Source organism: Arabidopsis thaliana, chromosome 3 (genome assembly GCF_000001735.4).
Source record: "Arabidopsis thaliana chromosome 3, partial sequence".
In the NCBI taxonomy this organism is placed as follows: domain Eukaryota; kingdom Viridiplantae; phylum Streptophyta; class Magnoliopsida; order Brassicales; family Brassicaceae; genus Arabidopsis; species Arabidopsis thaliana.
This window is the reverse complement of record NC_003074.8, coordinates 1,417,883-1,432,854: the sequence shown is the minus strand read 5'-3', so window position 1 is coordinate 1,432,854 and position 14,972 is coordinate 1,417,883. Positions and strand designations below refer to the sequence as shown.

The window sequence follows — 14,972 nt, the reverse complement described above, 5'->3', positions numbered from 1 at the left end:
ATACCTTTTTGGCTTTTTGAAACACATTATATCATAGATATCCATTAGTAAAGATTGGGGAAAAAAAACAGGTAATGCTTATTTTTGTAAAATCCATTAGAGTACAATGAAAAAGAGGAGCAACAATACAACTGCAGAGTGCAGACCCTACATACATTTACCAAAATCACTAAAATTTGTGTATAAACATTACATTCTTGAAATATATATATTTATAGATATCTAATTACCACTCTCATGCTGAAAAAATCAGCTTTTAGTTAGTAAAAAGGCTCAAGGGTAAAAGCTAAATGCCAAATATTACAGACAAAAAAAGGAGAAATTTTTACTAGTGCTTGGTTCCTTTCCAAGTCTCTAAACGCCTCACTGTTCTTCCACAAGCTTTAGCGTTTCAGAATCCAGCGTTTAAACAGTCATCACAAAGGCTGCCGCAGACCGCCACACACTTAGATACTAAACACAAAAACAAAACTAAACGAGAGAATCCACAGGCAATACATTCACCTGTGTGTTAGTTTGAAAGATGTCTTGGCTTTGTTAAAACAACCTTCTTTCTCTAACCCAGTGTTAACATTCCGCGTTTACAAACGCCGAAATCTCATCCATAACATTATGGAAATGATTGTTATTAGGCAAGAGGTAAAACCCAACAGTTGCTTTCTCTAAATGCATAAGCTTAACCTCTTGACCCGCTTTCTTGAGCCCTTCCGCGTATGCCAACTGCCAATCTCTAATCAAATCCAAACCCGCGACAACCACAAGACTCTTGGGGAAACTCACTCCTTCTAAGCTTTTCCCTCTCGGGCTAAACGGATTACACGCTGGATGCTCTCTATCTTCTCCCTCGGGTAAAAACGCTTTCCAGTACCAATCGCGGTCTCTAACCGTCACAAAGTATTTCCCATCCAAACTTTTCTCAGACTCCGTTCTCTCATTCCCACCAAACATAGGATTCAGCAGAATGTTCCCCAAAACATCGATTCCCGATTCACCCGCTCTTAAAGCCACATTATGCGCGATGTTACCTCCAGAGCTATCACCAGCCAAGAAAATATGGACCTTTGAGTCTTTCTTGGATTTAAGCCAAGATCTCGAGTTAACCCAATTAAGAGCAATCCAACCATCATCATAAGCACAAGGGTATGGATTCTCTGGTGCACGCCGATAATTCACAGAGACAACAACACACTTGCACAAACCAACAAGCCTGCGACAAAGAGTATCGTAGATGGCACTGTTTGCAGAAGAATGAGCAAAGCTACCTCCATGGAAGAACAATATAACAGGGACAATGTCGCCATCAACAGGCTTCTCGAGATCTAAAATACTAGGAGGTTGCTCTTGATCTGCATAAGCTGGTCTATAGACTCTGCTTAGAAGATTGATCCTGCGATCAATCAAGACATCGAACGAGAAAACCCCATCAACCGGATTGGCGTTTGCAGTGACTTTACGGTCTAGATACTCAGCTAAGTGTCGGTTAAAGGTTCCATCAGGGCGACGAAGGATATTGTAGGCTACTTTGAAGTTGGATATTAAAACCCATGTATTGAGAGGAACCACTGTCTGCATCAAACCCAGAAAACACCAATAGAAGAGAGATCAATGAAAGGCCTTAGGCTTATCATATATAAGTAACACAAAGGAAGTGTTTTGCATTCAAGTGAAGCATCAAAGGAGTGTCTTTATCAAACACAACAAACAAAATTCAAACTTTTTTTTATCTTAACACTACACAGTAGAATCCAATTCAACAAAGAGTCAGTTGAAGTTAAGTGTGAAATTGAATAACAAAATCTGATTAATCAATCATATTAAGAATCAAACAGAAGAAGACAGAAAAAGGCAAGGAGAAGCACAGAGACTATCAAACTAACGACACGTTTCATCACCTAAAACGATTTGAGATCCTAAAGCTTTCAATTTGTAACCCAATCAAAACCATTCAACATAAGCGCAAACACAAAAGCAAAAGACTAAAAAACATCAAGAACAAAATTAAACATAGAAATCGAAAGAGACCCATGTCAAAATCACTCATAAAATTTAACCCAATAATCGCAAACATCAGTATATATATTTAGAAGCTAAAAAACAGAAATAAAGCCAGAAAAAAAAGAAGCAACAAACTTACTCTGCTCTCAATAAGATTAACTTCATCGCTCGCAGCCATTTCTGATAAATCCTTTTTTTTTTTTTTGTTATTTTACTAATCAAAAACAAAAACCCAGATCGAATTCAGTAAAAAGGACGAGAATTTGCAAGTCGAGAAGTGAAAGCTCGAAACTTTGATTTGGGAAATTTCTTTTCTGGGAAAAGGAAAATCTCCTGCTTTTAAAAAACTAGAGATCAAAATGGGGTTTAATGGTTGAGTGATTAAAAACAAAAAAAAACTGGGATAAACAACAAAAGGCTTAAAAAGAAACAAAAAGATATATATTCCGCCAAGAGGTGGAGGATAAGGAATATCTGCGTATTTTAGCGTCGGTAAGAGTCTGGGGTAACGTGCGCGCATAAGTTTGGACGCGTTGAGGGATGAGTAGGGAGGTGTGTGTGTGTGTGTGTGATCACTGTTGGGTCATGGGTGGGCCTCAAAACAAAAATTATTTAAAAAAAACAAATTGTTACTTTAATTTTTGTAAAAACCTTTTAGTTTATATAAAAATGATATTATTTCAAAGTGTCACTAACAAAAAAAGAGAGAATATTTTCTATTAAGAAAATCTAGGAAAAAGAAAAGAATTTTGTTAAAAGATTTAGTATATTCTTGATCAATACTATGCTTATTCGAGTTGAAAAATATAGTAACAATTATTAGATTTCAACATTTTGTATAAAAATAATAGTACCAATTAGTTTAATTGTGCAAATTAGATGGAGTAGGCTAGTCTTTTTCTTAATTAGATCATGTGTCAATTTTATTCGTGGAATAACTTTTAAAAACTATGGGCCGGGAAAAAGCATTTAAATTTGTGTAGAGTGTTGTCTATCATTATGTCATTGTTGATAACTCTTGCCAAATAACGACAAAAAATTAGCTAAGTGTAATTATGTCAAGTAAATTAGATTGGTAATTAAAAGGGGAAAAAGCATATGACTATTTTTAGTAATTATACCGATAGCTTTAACTTTATAAAACCAGTTATCTAAAATGTTCCTAATTTTGTTTCTCGTTTTTTTTTTCTTCTAATTATGAGTTACGTAGAACGGTAGAATCACTCTGCTAAATAACTGGACTGAAAGAAGTGTGTCAAGCTAGTCAATAATCAATAAAACCATGTATGCATGGTCCTTAATAATTGTATCAAATGTATCTTAAGAATATGCAATACTGTACATGCATACTAAACAAGAATTAGTGAATGTTTAGTTGAGTGAGACGATTGGATGCTGGAATGTCTAATAGCTGCTTTTCAACGTGCTTCTTATTGCCTACTCTAGCTCTGTCTCTCTCTAAGCTGTTTAATTGTGATGAGTGTCACGATCTCGCTCGTGAAATTTCATCTAAAAAGTAATGTCGGTAATATATAAGATGTTTAATTAGAATAAAGCAGTGTCGGTAAAACGTTTAATGAAATGAAAACAGTAAGGTAAATAATGTTGAAAATTAGTCAACTAGGAAAAACAGTATAATTGATTTTTTATTAGAACAATAAAAAGTAAAACATCCAAAAACAGTATGTGTACGACTGACGGACTGAGACTTATATTTTTCTAGATGCTTTTGTTAAGAGTAGCATCATTGTATCACCATCCACATGACCATATTCAACACAAGCCTGTATGTGCATATGTGAGTGACGATAGACATAACCTGTATGAAATATATAAATATTTGAAGAGTTCCGAGTTAGATATATAGGTAACAAAAAGGATATGGAGAGGCGTGTGGCTTGTAAAATACTAAAGGTTTATAGCAAAAATATGATAAATGAAGATTTGGAAGCATTAGAGTTTGGCGGTCAACATCTATGGACAACAGCTTGTTTCTACTCAAAATATTTATTTTATAAAATAGAGTAATTTAGTGGCTTGTCCTATTATTAGGGTTTAAATTTGATCACCTCACCAGTCCCTATCTCCTTTAATAATTCTTTGTCATTTTCCTCTAACCTTTTTATCTCTTTCCCCTCAATTTGTTTTATTCATTTATCACTATTTAACTTCTTTAATAATTAACTTTTGTTTCTTTAGATCAAGTACATAAACGAGTAGATGGATCATGGATGTTACACTTATTTATTACGACGACTATTCATCATCATCGGTCTCCACTATTCTCTCGGATTTATATGTTTTTCCGATTCTCATTTACATGATTTTCTTTTTTGGTTTTTTTCTCCTCACATTAAACATACGACTAATCTACAAGATCATTAATCCCAAAAAACAAGTCATATCTTGAACAAAATCAAACCTACAATCACATCCTAGCGTACATATAATTATGTTACTTAATCCTCAATATAAAATATATTACACCTAAAATTAATATTTTAAAATATACCATTCGCTTATCCTAGACATTCCAAGTAACACAATATTTATTTTTAATTTCTCAAATTTTGTTCTCGTCTTTCAATTTCTCAATTATTACCACTGGATTTCTAAATTTTTTCACAAGAAGAATGTTTCATACTAGCCACATTTTGTTTTCTTATTGGGCTCCGACCAAAAAAATACTATTGGGCTTACTATTTTTCTTTTAACTAAAATATAATGGGCCTATTCATCTTATGAAGCCCTTTAAGTGACCATTTACGAAAACCAAGCCCCTTCCATGGCATCTCGTGATTCTCATCCCTTAAACGAAATCGAACGGCTACAAAGTCATTAGAGAGTCTGGTCAAACAAAATCATTAGAGAGGAATCCAACGGTTAGGAGTATTTTAATCCAACGGCTGTAAATCAATTGACGTACATATTTGTCCCGATATATGTTACAAACTTTTTCTGAGCTTCCTCCCTCCATTTTCCTATTTTCAGTAAACATCAATCAATTAATCATCATCTCTCTCTCTTATTTTCAAATTTGATTTCAAAATTGCTCTGTGTTCACCGGAAATTAAAAAGCAAACTTTCTTAGTCTTTCTACTTTCTAGAGCTCAAAAACTCAACTCTTACAGCAACCAGTAATGGAACCGGAAAATCCACAACTTTTCACTTTGAGAAGCGAGACGCCGGAGAAGGAATCGGTGCCGGCACAAACTGAAGATCAATCTCGAGAAAGGTTTGCTTTTTTTTTTTTTGTTCTGGTTTTTTTTCAGTTCTTCTTACTCTGAAAACTTCCGTTTACTGTTGTGTGTTTATATTTCTTCACATGAATGTCTGAGTATGGTTTACTTTTCATGACAGATTGTTTTCTAATTTGTTCGTTTCTTTTGATTTTTTTTGAATATTTAGGGTTTCTGATTTAGAGCAGATTCAGAAGGAAGATTCTTCAGAAGAAATCTGTACAGAGTCTGAGAGAATGAGAAAGGAGACTGAGCTGATTGAAACTTCTCTTAAGCAACTTGAAGCAAGGGAGAATGAGCTTAGGTAGCTTAATGAGACCATCCAACAGAAATCGATTGTGTTGGAGGAGAAAGAAGAGAACTTTCAACTGATACAAGAAGCATTAGCCAGAGAGGTGGAAGCTAAGAGAAAGTTTTTCGACCTAAAGGAGAAGGAACTTGAAGAGAAGGAGAAAGAGCTGGAATTGAAACAGAGACAAGTACAAGAACGATCAATACAAGATGGACCTTCGGTGGATGCTGAGCCTCTTACACAACAACGCAACCATAATGATGAAGACAAGGAAAAAGATTCGGCTTCTGTACTTTCAGCTTCTGTGCAAATAAGTGAAGCACATGAAAAAGATATTGAAGAATTGTTGTCTCCACAGTTGAAAATGATGAGGATCATGAGCCAGTAATGTGTGTTGTTGATTCAGAGTTCAATGATTTCCGCAAGACAATGAGCTCTTTCATGGCTGGTCAAGTATGGGCTCTGTATGATGGTATAGACTCTATGCCTAGGTGTTATGGTCGGATCAAGAAAGTTAACAAGTGTCAGTCGAGTCTTCAAGTGACATGGTTAGAACCTAAAGCTGAGGAATCTGTTCTTGCTGCTTGCGGCAGGTTCAAATGGGAGAATACAGATACCATACAAAGTCACTTGGCCTTTTCTCATGAGATACATCCCATCATACGTGGCAAACACTTCATCGCTGTGAATCCGAGTAAAGGCGAAACGTGGGCTCTTTTCAGAGACTGGAGCAAAAGCTGGAACAATGACCCGGAACAGCACAAGACTCCTTATAGGTACGACTTTGTGGAAGTTCTAGTCAGCTTCGACGATTCTCTAGGCGTTGGAGTGGCCTATTTAGGAAAGGTTCAGGGATTTGCATCGGTCTATAAACAAGCTGTGCAGCATGGAGTCATCTCTTTCATGATCACACCGGAGGAAATGCAAAGATTCTCTCACAGAGTGCCGTCATTTAGGTTGAATGGAGATGAGAAAGAGGGAATCCCCAGTTGCTATCCCTGCTGCTATCCCCAGTTGCACACTCGAGCCTGATCACTCTATCCGTAGTGAAGCAGAAGAAACAGAAAACCAAAGTGAGGATTGTGGTAACACTGATGAGGTTGAAGATAGAGATGGGTCAAGGAAAGAATTCCCCATTGTCATAGATTGAGGGTGGTCTATATTTGTGGGTCTGATGGTCTTAGTTCTTCTAGTATGTCGTATTTTCTACTTCTTGTTGCAGAAAATGGTACTGTGATCCTTTAGGACATGTCTTTGTCTCTTGAATGCTAATATCAGGTGAAATTTTCTTTTTTTTTGCAGTATTATTGTTGAGATTATGTCAAATTACTGGCAAACAAACAAGTAGTAACAAGTTTTAAGATATGAAAAAGAATTTGTCTTTGGTTACAAACAAAAGAATCTAGCCTCATCTCTTATATCATTTGGCTACTACTGTATATTAACAATACATGTATCTCTCTGACCACAAACACAAAAATTAAAGTAACTGATACAGAACAAACTTTCTAATCCACAGCTTTTGTAGAGATTCTTTCCTTTTGTTCACCAAAACAACTTCTGAACCTTCTTCAAGTCTTGATCCAATCTACAGACAATGGAGAGCAATGGCGTGTAGAGAAAAGCGAAACACACTCAAGATAATACTTCAACTGGCGGCTTTATGTTTTAAACCGTCTAAACCCGAACCAGATCTCATAGTGATTAAACAGCAAGCTATCATGTGTTTGTTTTCCAAGATACTCAAGTCCTAAACTTGCTAGCTTCTGAGAACACTTGTCTTGTCCTAACCGTGAACAAAACTTTACGTTATGTGACACGAAGATTCTCCCGTCGTAAGGTTTTAACCTGTCTACTAATCTTTCGAGTCCAGTCCACACGAGTTTATCAGGCATGTGGAGAAAGACTGCACTTGCGTATATCAGATCATAGGCTGTATCTGAACCAAACTTGCTGAATTCCATATCATCGCCTCTGACTATAAGAGGTCGTTTATGTAGAAGTCCTTGTGATGGAAGCTCGTACCTCAAAGCAGCCATTAGAGAAAGCTCGTCCTTTTCAAGGCAGTGAAAATGTTGGGGACTAAGATAGCGAATGAAATGCAAACCCACGCGTAACGTGCCACATCCAATTTCTAGAACACGAGAGTTTGGTTTAAGACTGGATGATTCAGCTAAGAACTCGAATACATCGCGCCCACCTGCCCAAGGTTCACCATAGTTGCTGTGATGCTGCTCAACTAGTAACTCACCAGGACATGGAAGAGCTGTGTGGTTGTTTGCTTCATCTCCTTCGTAATGGGATATACCCTTGTACCTGATTTTCCAACACAGAGAAAGCTCAAGTCTTCAGATTATAAAAACAGAACGGGAAATGATTATTTAACTACTGGTTAAGCAAAGTCAGTGACTATTAAGAATCAAGAAAAGAGCAGAACGTAATAGGATCTCATCAAAGAGCCTACATTGATGAAACAATTCTATAACAACAATACAATCCACAGCTAAATCTTTAAGCAGCAATCAGATTACCTCACAGATATGGATTCAAAAGCTGAGAACAATGTCACTTTCTAATCACTTAAAGAGGAATGAAGCCATATAGCTAGTGAATTTCACATACATATATCTTCAATTCCATCTTTTTGTTCCGAAATTTAGAGATGGATTTAGCAATAACCAAACTTTAAGCACTAAGCTAACATCAAATGGAACCTGAAGACAATTACTAGCCACTCAAGTTTCCAACAATAAAGGAGCTTGAAGCTCAGACAATAGAGAGGAAGTAAAAAAAAAAGATTTTTTGAGAAGGTGATTACTGTATCAGATCTGCAAGTTGTTGATCTCTAGTGCGAGGATTAATCCCTTTACGAAGCTCATTCTTCTGCATATGCAAACCGTTGGATCTAATCAGATCTCTAACCCACTCAATATCATCCTGCGTCGGAGATATCCTGTCCTCAAATCTCACATCACCACCGCTTCCACCGACAGAAGCTTCAACGGCGTCGGTCGGGGAAGAAGATAAAGCTTCAGGACAGGAGCAAGAGGAGAAAGAAGAAGAGAGGAGGAAGAAGACAGCAGCTACAAAGGAAACGGTGAGAACAAGTACAGGCATGGAGACAAAGATTCCTTTCTGCATCGCCGGAGAAGAAGAAGAGGAGGAAAACGCCATTGGTGAAGACAGAAAGAGGAGAGATCTCAGTGTGTCTCTGGTCGCTTAAGGAAACTAGTGAGTGGAAATGAGTTCGTTTACCAATTATAGTATTGTCAATATTTAGTTTTACTCTAATCAAACATGGTCATTGCACGATCAACGGTTAAACTGTCAAAAGTTTTCCTTTTTTTTGTCAACCAAGTAATCCTTTTTTCTTTCTAACAATATTAGCTGGAATATGAGATGTGTTAATTAGAAGAATATATGTGACTTTAAACAAGTGAATGATTATTACTAAAATACAAATGAAAAGAAAATGCATAAATTTTTGTTAAGGATTATTTGTGGTTTTAGCATAAATTTATTAAATCTCAATAGCTAATTTTTGTGTGAGGTCAAAAATTATGTCACTTATCCAATAAGAAAATACAAGAGGATTTTGATATAATCTTATCCAATCCCAAACACTATTTCGATTTTATTTACTAAACGCAATTTTGTCCTCTATGGGCTGATTTTACCAAGTCTCGCTCGAGAGCCTTTGAGAGAAGAGTTTGTGTTTCTTAAGGAAAAAAAAACACTTTTTTTTTTTTGTTTCTTCTTCTTCTTCGTCTTCTTCTTCCAATTCTCCAAACGCCATCACGCCTTTGGAAAAAGGCTGCTCTTTTTTGTTTGTCCTTCTTGACTCTTAAATTAAATTTTGCTCATAATTTCCAAATTTGTGCTAAAAACTTTCGACTTTCTAGATCAATCCGATTCCCAAATCTCGTTATTCACTCCCGCCCCCAACGAGCGATTCTAGGGTTTCTCTCTGTGTGTTTTGGGTTGCTGAATCACCTTGTTACTATCATCGATTTCATCTGAAGTTGAGATTTTTAAAGGTATGTTGATGATTTCGTACACGACTGATTCCACTTTTTTTTTGTTGTTGTTATTGTTCAGTTTTTGTTCTCCTGTTAGAAATTGAGCAAGTAGTTGAATTAATCGTATATGTTCAATGGTGATGGGTACTGTGTATGGATCAAAACTGAAGAGTCTTCTTATAGCTGACTAGTGATGATGATTTTGTAATCTATCTCAATTGAGTGTGGCCTTTTGATTTTGATCTTCTTCTTCCGACTATTTTCCTTTTGATGAGTCAATGGAGGATTTTGGGAGCTTATCAGCTGTTATTCGATGTGGATAATTGTTGATTTTTTTTCTTCCGGAATATTTGAGATTCTCGTGAAGAGAAAGAATCTTACTCTCAGCTGGATCTCTATGTCTGTCCCTTAGGTTCTTATCACTCTACTACTACCAGCTTTTTCTTAGTAGCAATATTCGGTTTGGTCTTGTTATGTTTTGGATGATGATGATAACTAGTCTGCTTGAAGAAGAGATTGCTTGTCCCTCACTTGCTGGTTTTTTCCCTTTTGTGGTTCTCCTTTCAGGCTTTCAGAATAATTTGAAATGCACCGGGTTGGAAGTGCCGGCAGTAATGGCGGTTCTGTTCGCACTCGCAAAGAGAAAAAGCTTACTTATGTGTTAAATGATGCCAACGATACAAAGGTTAGTTTTTTTACACCAATATGGTTTATTGCCATCAGGAGTTGTGTTACTCTTTGTTTGATTTATTTTCTAGTTCCTTCGTATTATACATTAAGACATGACTTGAAATAGTTTGAAGTTATAAGACATCTCCTTCTCAACTCAATCCTGATGATGTTCTTCTTATGTTATTTGCAAGCTGCAGCATTGTGCTGGCATAAATTGCTTGGATGTGTTGAAGTCGTCTGTTTCTAATGATCAAAGCTACCTCTTCACTGGAAGTCGTGATGGTACACTCAAGAGATGGGCATTTGACGAGGATGCGACCTTCTGCTCAGCTACATTTGAGTCTCATGTTGACTGGGTATATAGTTTTCTTGACACTGAAATTTAATTGTATAGGGATGATCAGTGATTAGGATCCTGTGTTTCCTGAGGTGGATGCTGTTCTATTGTGCATCTAATAATTTCAAACCCCATGTTGACTGGTCAGGTGAACGACGCTGCTCTGGCTGGTGAGAGCACTCTTGTTTCTTGTTCTTCAGACACTACGGTCAAGGTTTGTGAATTTGTTTCGCTAGCCGAACCAATATTTTACTTTGTTTTGTTTTTGTAATTCCATATTGGTTTCTAAATGCGGCTTAATTATTTTGTATCTAGACATGGGACGGTTTATCAGATGGAGTCTGTACGAGGACTCTCCGTCAGCATTCTGACTATGTTACTTGTTTGGCAGTTGCGGCAAAAAATGTAATTTCTCATTTGTCATGCTTTTTTCTTTATAGTTCCCACTGAAAAAAATTGATTGGTATGGTGGTGCAAGTTTTGAGGATATATGTGCTTCTCATTGTCGCATTCTGATTCTATCTTGATTTCACAACTTTTAGAATAATGTTGTTGCATCTGGTGGCCTTGGTGGGGAGGTTTTTATATGGGATATTGAAGCTGCTTTGTCACCAGTTACCAAACCTAATGACGCTAATGAAGATAGTTCTTCAAATGGTGCAAATGGTCCTGTTACAAGTTTAAGAACTGTTGGTTCAAGCAACAATATCTCTGTGCAGTCATCTCCATCTCATGGGTACACACCAACAATTGCGAAAGGCCATAAGGAGTCTGTGTATGCTTTGGCGATGAATGATACCGGAACGATGCTCGTTTCTGGTGGAACAGAAAAGGTATTCGTACATTCCCAAGTTGCAGAGAGTATACCTGAGAACAACAACGGATAATTTTTTTGGGTTTTTGATTTCTTAAAACTAAGTTTTTTTTATTTATTGCAGGTTTTACGTGTCTGGGACCCTAGAACCGGTTCAAAGAGTATGAAGCTGAGAGGGCATACAGATAATGTTAGAGTGCTGCTTCTGGACTCAACTGGCAGGTAACTTGTTTTTTTTTTTTTAGTTGTACATGCCAGCAATGGTTTATTTTGGGGCCTTTTGGTACCTATTTTTTCTCTGACTTACTTGCGTTTCCTCGTGTTTCTCACCTTGAGACTGCAGGTTTTGCTTGTCTGGGTCGTCTGATTCTATGATAAGGTCTGTATTTTTCTTAACTAGTACATAACTATGATAGCTGAATCATTTCAGTTCTAACTGGTTCTAAATTCATGTTTAGACTATGGGATCTAGGTCAGCAGCGATGTCTTCATACCTATGCGGTGCATACAGATTCTGTTTGGGCGCTTGCATGCAACCCATCATTTAGTCATGTTTATAGCGGTGGAAGAGACCAATGTGTGAGTAGACACCAAACTTGTTTCTTTCTTTGGTTTTCTTCCAGCGTATAACCTCCTTTTTTAATTTCATTTATCTGTTATGTTTCCGTCAGTTATACTTGACAGACTTGGCAACAAGGGAGAGTGTTTTGCTGTGCACTAAGGAACATCCAATTCAACAATTAGCGTTGCAAGATAATAGTATATGGGTTGCAACTACAGACTCCTCTGTAGAGAGATGGCCTGCCGAAGTACAGAGTCCTAAAACGGTCTTTCAACGAGGTGGCTCCTTCTTGGCTGGGAATTTGTCTTTTAATAGGGCGAGGGTATCTTTGGAAGGACTAAATCCAGTAAGCAAAACAATTTCCTCCTGTAAATGCTGCTGTTGAACCTTTTTTTATTCAGTGTGGTTAACTTTCACTTGTCTGCAGGCCCCTGCATACAAGGAGCCGTCAATAACTGTCCCAGGAACTCACCCGATTGTGCAACATGAGATTTTGAATAATAAAAGGCAAATTTTAACCAAGGTAAAATAGATTTCTCTGAATGCTCTTGTAAGAGACCACCATTGATAGTTTTGTAGAGGGGTCAATGATATGTGTTTGGTTTTTTCTTTTGCAGGACGCAGCTGGCTCAGTGAAACTATGGGATATAACTAGGGGTGTTGTGGTAGAGGACTATGGAAAGGTATTTATGGAACATAGACATCTTTTTTGAGTTTCTGATATTTGATTTATGTATCTGCCGCTGTAATTCTGGAATATTATTTATATTCAACTCCAAACGCAAATGGAGAAGTACTAAGTCAGAGAAATATATCTGTTCCCATCGTTACAGATTTCATTTGAAGAGAAGAAAGAAGAACTGTTTGAGATGGTAAGTCTCTTGATCGATTTTCAAAGGTTATAATTTATTTATCGTTAGTGAGGCTAGCAGGTTTGTTTACTTATTGCTCATATTACTTTCTTAGGTAAGCATTCCATCGTGGTTTACTGTGGATACACGACTTGGATGCTTATCTGTACATTTGGAGACTCCACAATGCTTCTCTGCTGAAATGTATTCAGCAGACCTTAAAGTTTCTGGGCGACCTGAAGATGATAAGGTAGATTAATTGCCTGCATTTTAGTTATGTTGAATCTAATCAGATATTTTATTATTATCTTACTGTTGCATATACTAATAAATCTCTGTATGCAATTAATATTTGAATCTGTTCACCATAATTGAATATTTTAGATTTTCGTTTGCTCTAACCTAGTCAAAGTAAACCTAATTTTGTCATTGGATCTTGTGATTTGTAGATTAATCTAGCTCGTGAAACACTGAAAGGCCTGCTGGGTCACTGGCTGGCAAAGAAGAAACACAAACCAAAACCCCAAGTTCTTGCCTCTGGAGATACTTTATCTGTAAAAGATACCAAAAAAAATCTAAGTGCATCAAAAACTGAAGAGAGTAGTGCTGCAAGTGATCCGGTGTATCCTCCATTCGAGTTTTCTTCCGTCTCCCCTCCTTCCATCATAACTGAGGGTTCTCAAGGAGGACCATGGAGGAAGAAGATAACCGAGTTTACTGGAACTGAAGATGAGAAGGACTTCCCATTGTGGTGCTTGGACGCTGTCTTGAACAATCGGCTTCCACCTAGAGAAAATACAAAGTATTCGGCAGTACCTTGTTCTCTAAAAAAAAAAATAGTTTGGACTTTTAGCAATTTCATCACATATGTTTTTACATTTTTTTATAAATAGATAAAACTTCTTTCATAAAATGTCTGACTTTGAAAGCTCTTCAAATTTACAGATTAAGCTTCTTCCTGCATCCATGTGAAGGTTCATCGGTGCAGGTGGTTACACTAGGGAAACTTAGTGCACCCCGGATCTTAAGAGTTCACAAGGTGCATTTATCTGTAATTTTAAGTTGTAGTTTTGCTTGCACTCTCTGTTATTCAATGGCTTCTTAAATGTCTATGTAGGTTACCAATTACGTTGTGGAAAAGATGGTCCTTGACAATCCGTTGGATAGTCTAGCTATTGATGCAGCAAGTGTTTCAGGAGGACAACCTCAGCCACTGTTTTCAGGAAATGGATTGTTACAGTCTGGATTAAAGCCTTGGCAGAAACTTAGACCTTCCATTGAGATCTTATGTAATAGCCAGGCAAGTCAGACTTCAAGAGATCCAACTATTGCCCTGTTTCTGGTTTCAATTAACTGTTTGCAGTATGAGGCTGAACGAGCTGTTTCTCTGTGATTATTTCAGGTCTTATCTCCAGATATGAGTTTAGCAACTGTACGGGCATATGTATGGAAGAAACCTGAGGATCTGATTCTCAACTACAGAGTGGCTATAGCTAGATAACTTTTGAGGTAAAATATTAGAAAAAGGTGAAAACTTGTGGTAATGCATTATGTTGGTGTGTTGTCAAGATAAAATTTATTGAGCGGCTCCATCTACTTGACAGTTTTTACTTGGGAAGGTGATTTCATATTAGGTATTTTCATCAGAAAGAAAAATAGAGATACTTGAGTTGGTAGATTTTTCATGTGAGCTTTTTCACAACTCCTGATACCAAAGCCTTTGTAGATTGCTCTTTTTGGTTTGAAACAAATGATAGGAACAATAATGTTATGTTGATCGAAGCCTTGAAATTGAATATCACCATATTCATTTATTGCTCTACAGATTGGGATCTGTCTGCTGGTGCATTTAATCACATGGAAGTCTATAGCTTTTCATTGCTTGTTCCTTCGAAAAGCATATATCTTGGTTTACCTTGGCCTAGTGTTTACTTAGCTTCTCTTCTTTGGAGCTTGGATTCATGAGAAGTGGGCACCAATAAAGGTCCAAGATATTTAGGTGAGATGGTGTCGAAAGCTTTACTGAATTTGTACATTAGGTTTGAGCTTTGGAAAACAAAAAAACTTAGTATCTATTTTTGATTGTTCGGTATTAATAAACAAATATTGTATCTAAACTCCATCATCCCACTGTGGAAGCAACATGCCGAGAAGAAAGGTCTTAGAAGCTCTCTGTGTTGTTTTCCCAGAC

The 14,972-nt window shown here is 36.9% G+C and overlaps 5 protein-coding genes and 1 non-coding gene across 8 annotated transcripts; 2 read left to right on the top strand and 4 right to left on the bottom strand.

The window, feature by feature from the left end:
- Positions 1–10: 10 nt before the first annotated feature.
- Positions 11–2,492, bottom strand: GID1A (alpha/beta-Hydrolases superfamily protein). Its single transcript, NM_111384.4, has 2 exons — positions 2,135–2,492; positions 11–1,566 (listed from the first exon to the last, which is right to left on the bottom strand). The coding sequence occupies exons 1-2, from the start codon at positions 2,171–2,173 to the stop codon at positions 568–570; spliced, it is 1,038 nt and encodes a 345-aa protein (NP_187163.1). The 5' UTR covers positions 2,174–2,492; the 3' UTR covers positions 11–567.
- Positions 2,493–5,135: 2,643 nt separating this feature from the next.
- Positions 5,136–6,748, top strand: AT3G05110 (early endosome antigen-like protein, putative (DUF3444); the record flags this gene model as incomplete). Its single annotated transcript, NM_111383.2, has 4 exons — positions 5,136–5,230; positions 5,404–5,538; positions 5,626–5,840; positions 5,885–6,748. 4 exons carry the CDS (start codon positions 5,136–5,138, stop codon positions 6,556–6,558), a joined length of 1,119 nt encoding a protein of 372 aa, NP_187162.1. The 3' UTR covers positions 6,559–6,748.
- AT3G05100 (S-adenosyl-L-methionine-dependent methyltransferases superfamily protein) lies at positions 6,292–8,798 on the bottom strand. The gene is made up of 2 exons (NM_111382.5): positions 8,345–8,798; positions 6,292–7,842 (listed from the first exon to the last, which is right to left on the bottom strand). Exons 1-2 carry the CDS (start codon positions 8,698–8,700, stop codon positions 7,188–7,190), a joined length of 1,011 nt encoding a protein of 336 aa, NP_187161.1. The 5' UTR covers positions 8,701–8,798; the 3' UTR covers positions 6,292–7,187.
- Positions 8,799–9,181: 383 nt separating this feature from the next.
- Positions 9,182–14,962, top strand: LRS1 (Transducin/WD40 repeat-like superfamily protein; the record flags this gene model as incomplete). 3 transcript variants are annotated; one of them, NM_180185.3, is made up of 19 exons in its annotated part: positions 9,184–9,563; positions 10,113–10,230; positions 10,415–10,573; positions 10,703–10,768; positions 10,870–10,959; positions 11,097–11,387; positions 11,493–11,590; positions 11,712–11,747; positions 11,827–11,947; positions 12,040–12,276; positions 12,358–12,453; positions 12,548–12,613; positions 12,764–12,802; positions 12,897–13,031; positions 13,231–13,583; positions 13,727–13,820; positions 13,899–14,081; positions 14,184–14,290; positions 14,607–14,962. In NM_180185.3, the coding sequence occupies exons 2-18, from the start codon at positions 10,132–10,134 to the stop codon at positions 14,280–14,282; spliced, it is 2,262 nt and encodes a 753-aa protein (NP_850516.1). In that variant the 5' UTR covers positions 9,184–9,563; positions 10,113–10,131. The 3 variants fall into 3 exon arrangements, with proteins under 3 accessions (NP_566246.1, NP_850516.1, NP_001325515.1); NM_111381.3 differs by lacking the exon at positions 14,607–14,962 and having other exon boundaries at positions 9,182–9,563; positions 14,184–14,594; NM_001337562.1 differs by lacking the exons at positions 9,184–9,563; positions 14,607–14,962 and adding an exon at positions 9,693–9,957 and having other exon boundaries at positions 14,184–14,282.
- Positions 13,560–13,749, bottom strand: AT3G01605. Its single transcript, NR_140845.1, has one exon.
- On the bottom strand, positions 14,575–14,948 carry AT3G05080 (uncharacterized protein). The gene has a single exon (NM_111380.1). The coding sequence runs from the start codon at positions 14,815–14,817 to the stop codon at positions 14,710–14,712; it is 108 nt and encodes a 35-aa protein (NP_187159.1). The 5' UTR covers positions 14,818–14,948; the 3' UTR covers positions 14,575–14,709.
- Positions 14,963–14,972: the final 10 nt, after the last annotated feature.